Raw genomic sequence first — 15489 nt, forward strand, 5'->3', positions numbered from 1 at the left:
GAAACAAAAATTCTACCAAAAAAATTTTACAAAGAATTTAGGAAATTTTTTTCAGAATCATAATCTCTGTATTTTTTCGCATATTTTGAAGAAAAAAAATTGTGAAAAAAGTTTAAAATGAAGGAAATGGTGGTGGTGGGGGTGGGGGTGGGTGTAATTCAGAAATGTCGATTTTTGCCAATTTTTTTTGCAGATTCGTATTCCCCGTAGCCGAAAAGGAGGGATTGTGTCGAGAAAAAAAAAACGTTTTTTTTAAAGGGTGGTTTTTTTGTGGGGACGGGTGGAAGTCTTGCCCTGCTTCCATCCCCATCACTTCCATAGATTTGGTGGAAAAAAACAATGGGGAAAATCTACATGGAAACCAAGAAAATCCAATTTATGTGATCGTCCTGATCTGAACCTCTGCCAAGAAGAGAATGAAAAATAATCTGTGTACTCACGTATAAACGATCCCTAAAACTACGAGGGATATGAGGATATATATTGAGGATTCAGTGAACGACAGAAGGTCTATCATGACGAACTGGAAGTCTAGGTTTTCGCTTCGAGACAGAAAGAATTACGTTAAATACAGCAACAGCCGAACAGACTTGTCAACGTCTGTGACAAATGAGAATGCTGCTTGGCCGGTTTGTCTTCGGAAAGATATACAAATACAGAGCAAAAGAAGTGTAAGAGGAGGAGGAGGAACCGAAGATGAAGAGGATGGAGGGAGAAGATGAGGAGAAGAAGCGGAGGAGGAGGAGTAAGGTGAAAAAGTAGGGAGGGAAGGGAGAGGAAAAGAGAGTAAAGAGAAGCAGTAGAAGAAGGCGAGGACGTGGGAGAGAAGGAGTAAAGTGAGGAAGAAGAGGGAGAGGGACAGTTAAATGAAGAAGAAGCAGAGAAGGGGAGTAAAGTAAAGAAGAGAAGGGAGAAAGGGACAGTTAGAGGCAAAATTACAAAAGTAAAAAAAACAAAGGTGGCTTGAAAGTAGCAGTCATGTGTTCTTGTAACGAAAGATCACCAGAATTTATTATATCAAATAAACGAAAAATAAAAAACACAGACATTTGAATAAAAAATCATAAAGTAAATTTATTGTCTTTTAATCTGCTAAATCCTATGAAAAAAACAATCTTTCAAAATATGCTATTGCAGTTTCCACTACCTTCAAATACTGCACTCTCTAATGATCCAAAACAGTGCAGTGTTGATATTTTAATGCCATTTCCTTCCTGGTATCTTTTAGGAACTTTTCTTTGCTTGGCTTGCTCCAAAGGAGAAATATTGAGGTGGTAAATCATTTTTTCTGCTGTATTGAACAGCTCCTGAAATTTTTCTTCACTGCATAAATTTTTAGCTCCTCCTGCACCAGTTTGACACTATGTAACATGCCACCTAGATTGACGGTGGCACTTTGAAAAGATTTGTTCAATCCTTCAAGGAGTTGAAGTAGTGGAACTACAACATGCAATCCAAGAACACATTGACCCGTAGAGGGACACGTAAGAATACCATTGGCACTGGAGGCAATGTTGATGCCAAACTCATTTGTTGCCTCTTGTAAAGAAATGAGGACATCTGAATAATTTTCAAGAAGGGCTTTGACTTCAGAAAGTTGTGTTAGCCATCAAGTAGGGCACACAGGTTTTAAGGACTGTGATGACGATACTTCATTTTCTTCATGTTGTGATAAACACGTCCGCTCAGTGACGGCTCATGTATAGGCACTGTGGAACTGCAGCATCCCCTATTTCCACTCGATATTATCAATAACATTCAATATAATGAGTCCTTTTCCCTTTAATTCCTTCTTTATACTTGTACATTACATAATCCTTAAGCTTAATGTCAGTAGCTATCCCCTACTTTATGAAAAAAATACAAAAATCATTATATAGAGCTGTGTGCTTCACAGTTCCAGTGACGTGGTGTTTGACCATTGTGCACATGCTCACACGTTCGAGATAGGAAGCTTCACGCTAGGGAGAGAGAGAGAGCACTGCGTGAACAACAGTGCCGACCCTGGTGTAAAAGGGAGAGAGACAAATCAAGGTTCAAGAGTTGCTGAAGACAACTTGAAAATACTGGTCACAATATAACTTGTGATAATTTTGTTTACAATTCTTGGATTGACTCGAAAGCTGCTTAACAAGAAACTACTTTAGCTGGAACAGTTAGAAAGAAAAGAGTTGAACTTCCAAGTGCTTTCACAAATGGAAAAGAAAGAGAAATCAACAGCAGAATATTTGGATTTCAAAAGGATTCTATTATCCTATCTTATTGTTCCAAGAAAAATTATGTAGTGACACTTATGAGTACAATGCACTCTCAGCCTTCAATTGATTCAAAAAGTGCTGAAAAGAAACCTGAAGTTATTACATGTTACAACAAAACAAAAGGAGGAGTAGATACCCTAAGATAAGACGGTGAGGACATACACTTGCAAAAGAATGACCGAGGTTCATATGTTCTCAGAGTGTCTATATAAGATTTAGGGGGTCCCATGAAAACATTTTGCTTTAGATATACTTATTGCAAGAAACAAATAGATTTCTCTCTCTAACATTTTTTGACATAGTTCAGCCTAAACATGTTAATACATGAAAAACAAAATAGGAATTTAGAAAGAAATAGCAATAAAACTAGTTTTTAAACATTAAATGGCTATGGGAGTCCATCACAATAAAATAGTAATAAAAGAGTGTCTAACTGTTTAACATCCTGCCTAATTACCCAAGAGATCTGCAAAGTGTAGATGTGGAAGCATTCCAAAAGCACCTGAACAAATTTCTATCTGAAATCCCAGATGAGCCCACATCACACAGGAGGCGCAAAGAAGAGTAATTTCATCCAACTTGCTTCTTCACCAAGAACAGTACTGAAAGGAGACCCAAAAACATTGAAAGGCGGTACTTCAGCATCCCCCCCCCCCCCAGCCTCTAGCTGAAACCAGTAAAAGAATAGATAAAAATCAAGAACCACTGCTATAATAGAAGATACTTGCCCAAGGTGTAACACAGTGAGACTGAACCCAGGACCATTTGGTTGGGAAGCAAACTTCTTACCACGAAGCCACACCGTTTTTTTACTTTCTTTTTTATGATAAAGACCCTATAACATAATGTGTCTGTTAATTATAAAACTGGGTTAGTGAGGGCCAGGGATGTGGAAATGATTGACTGTTTTTCTGCTGGTTCAGGGCATGTCTAGAACTATACAGAAAAATAAATAAACAAATCCACCCACCGATGCCATGCTATCAGTCCATTCTCCGTGACCTTTCTGATATTCTTTAACTTTACGAATATCTTCAATTATCTGGACTGAATCACCTATGGCAAATAGTTGAACCTGAAAGAGAGGGGAAAAAAATAAGCACAAGAAAAGGAAGGAGAGAAAGACAGAGAGAAGAGAGAGAGGTGAGAGAGAGAGAGAGAGAGAAAGAAAGGAAGAAAGAAAGAAAGAAAGAGAACTCTGCTGATTCTGTCACGTGCTGTCCTACTAACACAAAAGTAAATAACACTGTGTAACAAAATTTTTATTATTTTTTTTTTTGTCTTTGGTCAGTAAGTGTTATTTCTCATTTGCTTCTATCTAGAAACACTGGTCAACAGCCAATTTTCATCAGGGATATTATATGTTGGTTTATATGTAGCTTTGTCCGTGGATTTCGAAATTTTAATTGGTTTCCTTTGATCAGGCACAGTTTTTCTGATGAGGTATCGCTACACATAAACGACTTATACAGGTAAATTCTGACTTTTGTTTTATAACTATTTGTATTCATTTTGGCCTCATGAAACAATTCATGAAGACACTTGCCAGGAAAAGCTCAAAAGGGTTTGAATATGTGAAGGCTAAATTTCCAAAAATCACCGAGGTAAAACTGAAGGAGGGAATATTCATAGGTCCACAGATAAAAGAACTCCTGAAGGACAACCACTTCCTCACAGCATTGGATGAGATTGAGCTTAAAGCCTGGGAATCCTTCAAAGGGCTCTGTGAAAATTTCCTAGGCAACAAGAGATCTCTAGATTTTAGAAGTGGAGTGAAATATCTTCTAGAATCCTACGCTGCAATGACCTGCCGGATGTCACTAAAAGTCCATTTCCTTGATTCACATCTGGACTTTTTTGCAGAGAATCTTGGAGCAGAGTCTGATGAGCAAGGCGAATGCTTTCATCAAGTTATTGCATCGATGGGACAACGATATCAAGGATTTTGGAATGCAGGAATGTTAGCTGACTACTGTTGGGTGTTATACAGGGATGAACCTGAGACAAAACACCATAGAAAGTTCAAATCCCCCAAATTTTAAGTTGTTATGCATTTGAGTGTATTCTAACTTATTTGTACACAATAATTTTAATTTTATACAATAAAAAGTCATGAAATTATCATATTTTGTATTCAATATCTATATCTATAAAACGCAGGACGAGTGTGTGTGTGTACGTGAATGTACTTTATGCACGTCCACAAATTAGCACGCATATCGCTCAAATTTTAGGAGTACATTGGTCACGACCATGGCTGTGCTTTTGTCAACTTATTTTTCCCGAGGTACCTCCGGACAGCGGTAATAATAACTTTTCAACCATAACTTTTACCAATTTTCACGTCGGTGACTTCCGTAAGTTTGCTAACATGAGTTAAGTCCCCTGTCTTATAGATTAATTCACCCTACTACAATACCTCTGGAAAAAAAAATTAGATTTGGACTATCTAAGCAATCTCAGCGTAGGAAAAGAGAAAGAGCTGAAGAGACTGACTATCAGCAGAACCATTAGTGAAATATTATAAATTTGTAGTCTGAAACCTGCCAATAAGAGCTTGCGGATATTCCGCTACAAAACATTCAATAACATCGAAGCAGTAACTTTCGTAAATCTGGATTCAGAAAGACTCTTTCTGAACCCAGTCAACGACGGGTATTTCTGCTAGTACTTTATATAGACATGCTTTACGTATCCTATAAGTGAAAACAGCAGGTATCATTAAAATGAAAATGTGGCCTGAGAGAGGAAATTGGACTTCAGATTCGTAATCAGCATCAAAAATTAACCCAGAAAAGTCGTTCAGCAACTCTGATGATTAAAATAAGTTTCATTTTGTTGACCAGTGTAATTGATAACACAAAGAACGGAAGTGGAAGGGATATAACTTGGTGTTACACAATAGAATTGGAAATAATCTAAGTCTCCAAAAGCTGTTATCTTTATGGACGGGTTTGTTTTAAACATAGAAGATTATGATTCTGCAGAATATTAAAAGGGTGTGTGATTTTATTCTTGCTTTTTTTAGTAACTTTACAGTTTTTACCTTTTTTCGAAAATGTTCAGATTTAAATTTCAAATCTCAGAATATTTTTCTTAAAAATATACAAATATGCGTGACTTTTTAAAACATATTTAGGCGCAGGAGTGGCTGTTTGGTAAGTAGCTTGCTAACCAACCACATGGTTCCGGGTTCAGTCCCACTGCGTGGCATCTTGGGCAAATGTCTTCTGCTATAGCCCCGGGCCGACCAATGCCTTGTGAGTGGATTTGGTAGACGGAAACTGAAAGAAGCCTGTCGTATATATATATATATATATATATATATGTGTGTGTGTGAATATGTTTGTTCCCCTAGCATTGCTTGACAACCGATGCTGGTGTGTTTACGTCCCCGTAAATTAGCGGTTCGGCAAAAGAGACCGATAGAATAAGTACTGGGCTTACAAAGAATAAGTCCCGGGGTCGATTTGCTCGACTAAAGGCGGTGCTCCAGCATGGCCGCAGTCAAATGACTGAAACAAGTAAAAAGAGTAAAAAAAGAGAGTATATTAGAAAAATTTTTCGAATAAGAGAAGTTACAAGAAAATTACGGAAAGGGAGGAAACAAAATACTGCCTTAGAATTTTCTTTCATTCTTTCTTTCTTTATTTCTATCTATCTTTCTTTTTTCTTTTATTTATTTTATTTATTTGCAAAATCGTTATATACACTACTCAAAACACACACGTTCGATTAAATTGGGCCATTTGACGCATAGCCTATTGGTTAGAGTGTTGCACTGACGATCACAAGATTGTGGTTTCAATTCCCGGACCGGGCGGTGCGTTGTGTGTGATGTGTCTTGCATGTGCAACCCTATGGAATTGGAAAGACAAAGACACAAGCAACGCTTCATCCACCGCATGCAGTTCTCTGGCTACAAGCAAAGGGACAGGATTACTCAGTTTAATTGAATTTCGTCTTGTGGCTTATAGAAGTAAAACAGAGTTACATCCCTTTGAATTTTTTTTTGTACATTTTCCAAGTTTAACAAAATTTATTTTTTCGTTTTTGCATTTTATTTACAATATCTTTTTATGTGAGCTCGTGTATTGAAATATATTTTGTTCCATCTTGGGAGGGTCATTACGCCGATAATAAACACACGCACTGGATGCAATTTCACTTCGATGGGGTTGGAAACGGTGACAAAGGGTCTTTGACGAACGGTTCTCAACAATTTTTTGTCTATGGACCCCTTTGATTGGACCTTCATAGCCATTCAATGTTTAAAAAATCGTATTATATTTTTATAATGAAATATTATTAGGAATTGTATAAGAAAATTGTTAAAACATTTTATGTACTGTAGAGATATCACCAATTTGTAGCATCAATTTTTAACAAGAAAATGTTATATGGGCCCCCAAGGGCCATATGAACTCCATTTGAGAACCATTGAACTTTGACAAAAGACTGTTTGACTGATTGATTAACCAACTGTGTAAGAAAGCAATCGATTTGTTATTTGGTTAAATAACTTAGCAATCAGTTAATGTTTAAAGTCTTCCTTTGTTTAGGAATGCTCTCATCATGAACAAATCAGTTTACATACAATTCTTCAACCATAAAGTATCTCTGGAGATAAATGAGTAATGTCATGAGTAATGAACATACAAGCTGGCAACAACGGTTGGCAACCAGCTGGGAATATCAGCTGGCGAGTATCAACTGCTGTCCAGCTTTTGCCGTTCTTTCTCTTAAATTTCCTATGGGGAAAAATAGTTTTGGCTTACAAACATTTTGGGTGATGATGTCCAACACATCCCTGCTTGAATTTGTCATGCTTTCTCTTGATTTCCTGTGGGGAAAATAGTTTGGGTTCCACTGTATCTCTTGTTGATAAGATTTTGACTTAAGGGCACAGAAACCATTGAAACAAAAGAATGTTTTGTGAGTGAGCAGCAAGGGTTTTGGAAAGTTGGTTCTCTCAGACCCTCTCAGAAACACATGTAGCGTACGCTTAGTGAAATTCTCTCTCTCTCTCTGACATATATAACATAAATACGGACGTAGCAGTTAACAGCTAGTCCTCGGCCGTTTGGACCCCGTTGTGTCCACTACTCTGATTGGTTGGTATTGGCGTAATTTGTCTCTTGCTCTATTACACGCCAGTGTGCAAGCCAACCAATCGCAACCTTCTGATAAGGTCCCATGACACAGTCTTCTAAATCTCCGTTGGAGCCCCCTAGTCCCTATAAAAAGCTAGTTACAGCAACTATATTTCGTCTTTGGTTCTAGACCTTCTAAGTTCTAACTACTGACCACAGAGCACACAGCCAATTCCAGTGACAGACAACACCAGCAGCATTCAAGGCCTCCATCTCCGTCACCTTCATCTTAACATCGCCGACAACATTTCTACATACACCGCAACATCCACTCAGGGTCAACTCCTCACTATTTGTGAATTACTTCACCGTGGTTAACAGAAAGTACAACCTGTGAGATCTTCCTGTATCAAGTAACTGGCTCTGCATAGTAGCCACAACCGCTTACACGACTCGTGCTTCAACCGGCACTGCATTATAGCAACAACTTCTTGTTACGGAACTTCAACTATTGTGTACTTTACTACGAACTGGTATTTATCTTTATTGTGCGAGAACATTCTTCTAACGTCCTGTTATAGACTCTTTCTATGCTCTGTATTTTATCTCACACACATACACCCTTGTTTGAACACACATACACATTATGTATGCATGACGGACTGTCTATTATTATTATTATTATTATTATTATATGTACTTATGTCGCACACACAGACACACTCTGTTAACACATAAATAAAACCTTTCTCTTAACATTCTATGGTTGTGTCGTCTTTCTTTTCATTCTGGCACTCTTCCTCATTTATCCATTTCGCTTTTATTGTAGCGACCGTGCGGTGTATTAAAGGAGTCATTCGTTCGTCACTTCTCCTTCGCACGGTCATTCTACATACATTTCAGTGATGACGTCCAGCTTTCAGTCAATGCACATCCCTGCTTGAATTTGCCGTGCTTTCTCTTAAATTTCCTATGGGAAAAATAGTTTTGGTTTATGAGCATTTCAGGTGATGGATGTCCTTCAGGAACAGGCTGGGAATATCAGCTGGAGAATGTCAAGTGCTGTCCAGCTTTCGTTCAGTGCAAATCCCTGCTTGAACTTGCTGTACCTAGTTTTGAATTTCCATTGGGAAAAAATAGCTTTGATTCACGAACATTTGGGGTGACGAACAGCTTTCAGGAACAAATTTGAACATAAAACACGTAGAATATTGACCCTAGGTGGTAGGTGGCATAAAAATATGCTTTATCGCATGTATTTCGCAGAAATTTTTTAATCATGACCTGTAAACTGTGTTCCATTATCTGATACTAACCATATCAGGCAAATAATTCATACAGGAACTTTATTATTGTCTTTGCAGTTGGTTTATTGCATCTGCATACCTCTGGCCACTTTGTACCGCTATCAACAATGATTAGATAGTATGCACCTTTCACCGGTCCAGCATAGTTGATATGTACCTTGGACCACGGACTATCCATCTCAGGCCACGGTTAGTATTTCACTGGTGGTGCTTTGGCTGCTAGCGCACAACCTCTACATGATTTTACACAATTTTCAATGTCCCTGTCTATTGTTGGCCAATATACATAGCTCCTCATTAAGGCTTTCATTCTCAACATTCCCAAGTATCCACTGTGGAATTCCTGCAATACTTGTTTCTGTAGTGCAGTTGGTACTGCCACACTTTGGGCGTACATTAAAACATTCGAATTTGTATTTCTATTTTGCTTATTTTGCAACATTTTTCACAACTTTTTGTGCCTTATGATTTAACACACTCACAATAAAATTTCCACTTATTTCTTATTTTTATTTTCCTATAAGAAATAAGTGGAATTTTTACCGGTGAATGTGTTAAATTATAAGGCACAAAAAGAAAATGACTCTCCCAAGACACAACAGAATATATATATATATATATATATATACATATGAAGGGCTTTTTTCAATTTCTTTCTACCAAATCCATCCACCCGCAGCAGTAGTAGAAGACCCTTGGCCAAAATATTATGCTATAGGACTGAACCCAAATCCATGTGGTTGGGAAGCAATATCCTTAAACATACAGCCATGCCTGTTCTTAAAAAAACAACAACAGCAACAAAAAACAAAAAAGTTGAATACAATAAAATATATAAATCTGTTTATTTCAGAAATTATTTTATTTCTGGAAAACAAGAAATCACAGAAATGACTTTTGCTTCCAGTGTTAATATTCACAACATTCATTTATATTACATATTATATCTGTTTTATATTAGGGTTATACAATTTATAATTTTGTAATTTAGTGTTTTCTGATATAAGGCACAAGATTACTGGAGGAAAGAAAAAGCTAGTCTGATTTTATTGATATGTTATATCTTTTAACCCTGGGTGAATAAAAAAGAAATTTGCCCTCAGTGAAATTTGAACACTGAATGTGAAATAAGATATTTAAATTTCCACAAGTTATTTTATCCCCTGATGAACTACCAATTTGGCCATGCCAGCACCTTAATTCCTTTGTTGCCAACCCACTAGAGACTATCCCTACTCCTAGGATACAAATTCCGTTTTGAAGTTATCTAAATTAAAACCTTCCTATAAAATTCCAAAGTTATTTCAATAAATTTTTTATTGTTTTCAAAATTAATTGAAATAAAGTCAGCGCACTCTAACAGAAATTTGGTAACAAAAAGTTAATAATAATAATAATAATAATCCTTTCTACTATAGGTGCAAGGCCTGAAATTTGGGGGAGGGGAATAATTGATTACATCAACCCCAGTGCTTTACTGGTACTTAATTTATCAAACCCAAAAGGATGAAAGGCAAAGTTGACCTCAGCAGAATTTGAACTCACAACGTTGTGACAGGTGAAATACCTATTTCTTTACTACCCACAAGGGACTAAACACAGAGGGGACAAACAAGGATAGACAAACGGATTAAGTCGATTACATCAATCCCAGTGCGTAACTGGTACTTAATTTATCGACCCTGAAATGATGAAAGGCAAAGTCGACCTCGGTGGAATTTGAACTCAGAACATAACGGCAGATGAAATACTGCTAAGCATTTCTTCCAGCATGCTAACGATTCTACCAGCTAACCACCTTAATAATGATGATGATGATGATGATAATTTCAAATTTTGGCACAAGGCCAGCAATTTCCGGGGAGTTGATTACATTGACCCCAGTAGTCAACTGGTACTTATTCTACCGACCTTGAAAGAGTGAAAGGCAAAGTCAACCTCAGCAGAATTTGAACTCGGAATTTAAAGAATTTAAAGGTAAAATGCTACTGTGCATTTTGTCAGGTATGTTCATGATTCTAAGAGCTCGCGACCTTAATAACAACAACAACAATAATAATAATAACAATAACAACAACAATAATTATAATAATAATTGTTAGCACTGACACAAGTCCTTGGTAGAATTTGAACCCAAACACTCGACTGATTCATTTGATTACAACAGTCTGATTTTTGTTAATTAGGTTTTTAATTAATTTCGCAAATTTATGGTTTTGCTAATTTCTTTATACATTTAAAAAAATAAAGTTTCTGGTGGTTTCATTTCTTGTTGTTTAGTCCAAATTCAGATCTGATTGAGGGAATCTGTGATCAAAGGCATTCCAGCCATGACCATCCCACCTTATATATTTCTCAGATATCAAATATTGTTTCATTTTAGTTATTTTTAAAGCGAATCACTGGGTGTTAATTTCAAGGAAATTTGACTGCTATTTCTAGCATGTCTAGCAACCATGCACAAGCACTCTATATTTCAGAGCAGTGGTGGTGGTCATGTTGGTGTTGGTGAATTCAACGTCTCTCAAGTTTAAGCCAGATTCCATTCTTTGCAGAGAGAAGAGGCTGCTTGTTAAGGATAATTGGGTTCTGAAAGTAACAAAGAAAGAAACAGGGTAAAAGACAGTAGTAGCTGTAGTAGTAGTAGTAGTAGTGGTGGTGGTGGTGGTGGTAGTAGAAGCAGTAGTAGTAGTGGTGGTGGTGGTAGTAAAAGTAGTAGTAGTGGTGGTGGTGGTAGTAAAAGTAGTAGTAGTGGTGGTGGTAGTAGTAGTAGTAGTAGTAGTAGTAATGATGGTAGTAGTAGTAGTAGTAGTGGTGGTGGTGGTATTAATAGCAGTTGTAGTAGTAATGGTGGTGGAGGTTATGGGGGTGGTGTTGGTAGTTGTGGTAGTGGTAATAGTAATAGTATTACTGGTGGGAGTGGTAGCAAACAGCAGTAGTAGCAACTGTAGCAGATTATTTAATTGATTTAATCAATTAATTAATTATTTTAATTACCTCAGTTTTCTCAGACGGCACAAATTTATATTTGGTGAGAATCTCGGTCATTGCAAATTTGACTTCCATCTGGGCCAACCTCATGCCAATGCAAATCCTGGGTCCAGCGCCAAAGGGCAAGTAAGCAAACTTGGTATGTGTCTTCTGGGCCTCCTCTGAAAATCTGTAAAAAAAAATTCAAGAGAGTGAAAGAAAAAAAAATCATACATATATATCATCATACACACAAACACTTATGTAAGGAGACAACGGTAATTTACCTGTCAGGATCAAATTTTTCAGGATTAGGCCAATATTTCGGATTATGGTGCAGAGCATGGATTGGAATGTTAATGCTGATATTTGCAGGAATTGTCCAATTTTTTATGGTGATTTGCTTCTTACTTTTTCTCAGAATACTGCAAAATACAAAAAAGTTTTACATCTTACTTGTTTCAGGAATTAGACTGTGGCAATGATGGGGCACTGCCTTGAAGTTGAGGTGCCAACATGAATCAACTTCCATTTGATTCAATCAAATCAATTCCAGTATTTTTTTTCGCTTTAAGCCTGGTACTTATTTTATCTGTCTGCTTTTGATGAACTGCAAAGTTACTGGGACATCAACACACTAACACTGATTGTCAAGTGGTGGCAGGGGACAACACAAGCGTTTTCTTTTTCTCTGTCCATTTTCTTTTCTCTTATCCCTTTCTGTCAAAGAGCATAAGCCCAAAACATCAAAGACTTTGCCATTTTTCCCCAAGTGTCAAACTAATATACCTGCTTGTTCTTCCATCAACTTAGCAGGTCAGGGAAAGAGACCAATAGAATAAGTACCAGGCTTTAAAAAATAAGTACTGGGGTTGATTCACTCAACTGAAACCCTTCAAGGCAGTGCCCCAGCATGGCTGTAGTCCAATGACTGAAACAAGTAAAAGATAAGAGGTATGTATATTCTATTTATTCTTTGCATCCCCTTCGTTGGTTTTTGGATTTAAAATTCAAACTTTTACTTCAATTGTTTGATCTACAAAAGATTATCTCCCTTGCAATCTCTGATCACCAGGGTGTACCATGTGTTTGTAATAATCTTTACCATAAAGCAAGTACAACAATCGACCTTCTGGAGCCTTTGGTTCCAAAGCCTATGCAGATTACTGAATTGCTGATTTTTATGAACTAGGGATGGTCACCTTGGTCAACACATTCTAAATCAAACAAATATCAAATTTATTTATCACTGAATGTGTAATGTCAGTGTGCATATATGACAAAGTACAAGTGATTCGAGAGGAAAACTGGGAATACAAGGCATCTGATGTATTATGCAAGAGAGAAGACTGTGCTGATATGGTCATGTTAGTATCATACATGTTTTCGTGATTAACTTACTGAATGATCTTCATGTTAATAACATTAGTAATAATCTTTATCATAATATTTGTAATGAAATTTGTGATGATATTAGCTATAATCATCATCATCGTTTAAGTTCGCTTTCCATGCTAGCATGAGTTGGACGATTTGACTGAGGGCTGGCGAACCAGATGGCTGCACCAGGCTTCAATCTTGATCTACAATCAGTTTCTACAGCTGGATGCTCTTCCTCTCCGAAAGTGTAGTGGGTGCTTTTACGTGCCACCAACATGGGGGCCAGTCAGGCGGTACTGGCAACAACCTCGCTTGAATTTTTTACACATGCCACTGGCACAGGTGCCAGTAAGGCAATGTTGGTAACGATCACACTCGAATGGTGTCTTTTATGTGCTACCAGCATGGAGGCAAGATAGCTGCTCTGGCAATGATCACACTCAGGTTGGTGCTCTTAATACCCTACTAAATTCTATATTTTTATGCAACTGAGGATTACTCTACATTTTAAAATTGATGTAATATTTGCATTGTTCAATTAAATGGTGTTGTATGAAATGATCGTACTGCATTACCTCTGGATATCCTTGTTGCTTATTTTGATTATATATATGTGTGTGTGTGTGTATACGGAGAGAGAGAGAGAGAAAGAGACATGGAGAGAGAGATAAATAGACAGACATACAGACAGTATAAATACAATTATAATGTAGACATATTAAATAATACCTGCTTGCTATGGGATATAATCTTAGTGTTTCTGAAAGGCACTGACTGAGGTAAGTTAACTTTTGAACACTATTGTAATCAGGTGCTTCCTGCAAAATACATAAGGAGAAAAGAAAGAGTTCAACATCATCATCATCATTTATTATTATTATTATTATTATTATTGTTATTATTATTATTATTATTATTATTATTATATATCTCGCACAGTATACAATATCGTGAGGTTGTTGATTGAAGATATTGTGTCTGCAAAACCTGCAGAGAGTATCAGCAGTAAACTGTTACAAACCTGGACTTTACAGATGATATAATTTCTATGGAAATCCCATAAAATCCTAATTTTTTATTCTCTTTCATACCTTCTGGTGTGTGTTCATACCACTTTTCTGTTACATTGAATCCACACACTTGTTTATGCTCTCTTTTACCAACAAAGTCATTATTATGTTTATACTCATTTTGTGCTAGCTTACTGCATTTGCTATCTGACTGAGTTAGAAATATTCTTACATAAAAATCAAAATGGATGTGCTAATTAAATAAGAACATTTTAAAATGAAAGGTTTTGTGTTTTAAAATCAGCAGGCATCAAAGGGTTGGTACTAAAAACAGTTGAACGATAAAAGGGGGCTGGAAGGGTTACTGACCTTTCCAATGACTGATTGGATTTCCTGATACACTTTATCTTGGATGTCTTGGTGTAAGGCTAAAAGGTAGGCCATAAAAGACAAAGTGGTTGCTGTTGTTTCATAGCCAGCCAAAAAGAAAATGGTGCTCTGGGCAATGATTTCTTCATCGGTTAATTCTAACAAAAGAAAATATAAAAATGAGAAAATAATTTTTTTTTTTAAATCAAAATTTGTAAAATACATTTCAAGATTTTGATTATTTCCCAATCAGTAAGTTATAATTAAAAATAATTATCACCTTTGAAGGTTTTAAATTCCATGCTGGCCACTTGATAAAATCATTATTTAATTTAAATTAACGATTTTATCCTTATTTATATAAATTTATCATCATCATCATCATCATCATTTAGCGTCCGTTTTCCATGCTAGCATGGGTTGGACGGTTCAACTGGGGTCTGGGGAGCCCGAAGGCTGCACCAGGCCAGTCAGATCTGGCAGTGTTTCTACAGCTGGATGCCCTTCCTAACGCCAACCACTCCGAGAGTGTAGTGGGTGATTTTATGTGCCACCGACACAGGTGCCAGACGAGGCTGGCGAACGGCCACGCTCGGATGGTGTTTTTATGTGCCACCGACACAGGTGCCAGACGAGGCTGGCAGACGGCCACGCTCGGATGGTGTTTTTATGTGCCACCGACACAGGTGCCAGATGAGGCTGGCGGACGGCCACGATCGGATGGTGTTGTTACGTCCCCAAAGCACGGAGGCCAGTCTATGCGGTACTGGCTACGGCCACGTTCGGATGATTTTCTTGTGTGCCACCGCACTGGTACCACAAAGATACAAATTCCATTGATGTTCATCTATTTTGATTTGTTTTGATTTGATTTTCATTTGCCTCAACAGGTCTTCACAAGTGTCACAAGAAGGAAGGTATGCACAGGTGGACTGACTACGTCGCAGGTAGGGGCCACGGGTTATGGCTGACTAGTCTTGCCGGGTCTTCGGATGGTGTTTTTATGTGCCACCGACACAGGTGCCAGATGAGGCTGGCGAACGGCCACGATCGGATGGTGTTTGTTACGTGCCCAAGCACGGAGGCCAGTCGATGCGGTACT

At 37.4% G+C, this 15489-nt stretch overlaps 1 protein-coding gene across 1 annotated transcript in view; it reads right to left on the reverse strand.

Moving 5' to 3' along the window:
• Positions 1-11035: 11035 nt before the first annotated feature.
• The window catches only part of LOC115224815 (cytochrome P450 3A14), a 38996-nt gene continuing 34542 nt past the window's right edge, over positions 11036-15489 (reverse strand). Inside the window, exons 10-14 of the mRNA XM_029795741.2 lie at positions 14388-14545; positions 13738-13826; positions 11916-12053; positions 11656-11818; positions 11036-11247 (exon numbers count right to left, since the gene is read on the reverse strand). Coding sequence (XP_029651601.1) covers positions 11173-11247; positions 11656-11818; positions 11916-12053; positions 13738-13826; positions 14388-14545 — 623 coding nt within the window. The 3' untranslated portion in view covers positions 11036-11172. The remainder of the gene's footprint in view (positions 11248-11655; positions 11819-11915; positions 12054-13737; positions 13827-14387; positions 14546-15489) is intronic.

Source organism: Octopus sinensis, linkage group LG26 (genome assembly GCF_006345805.1).
Source record: "Octopus sinensis linkage group LG26, ASM634580v1, whole genome shotgun sequence".
Taxonomy (NCBI): Eukaryota; Metazoa; Mollusca; class Cephalopoda; order Octopoda; family Octopodidae; genus Octopus; species Octopus sinensis.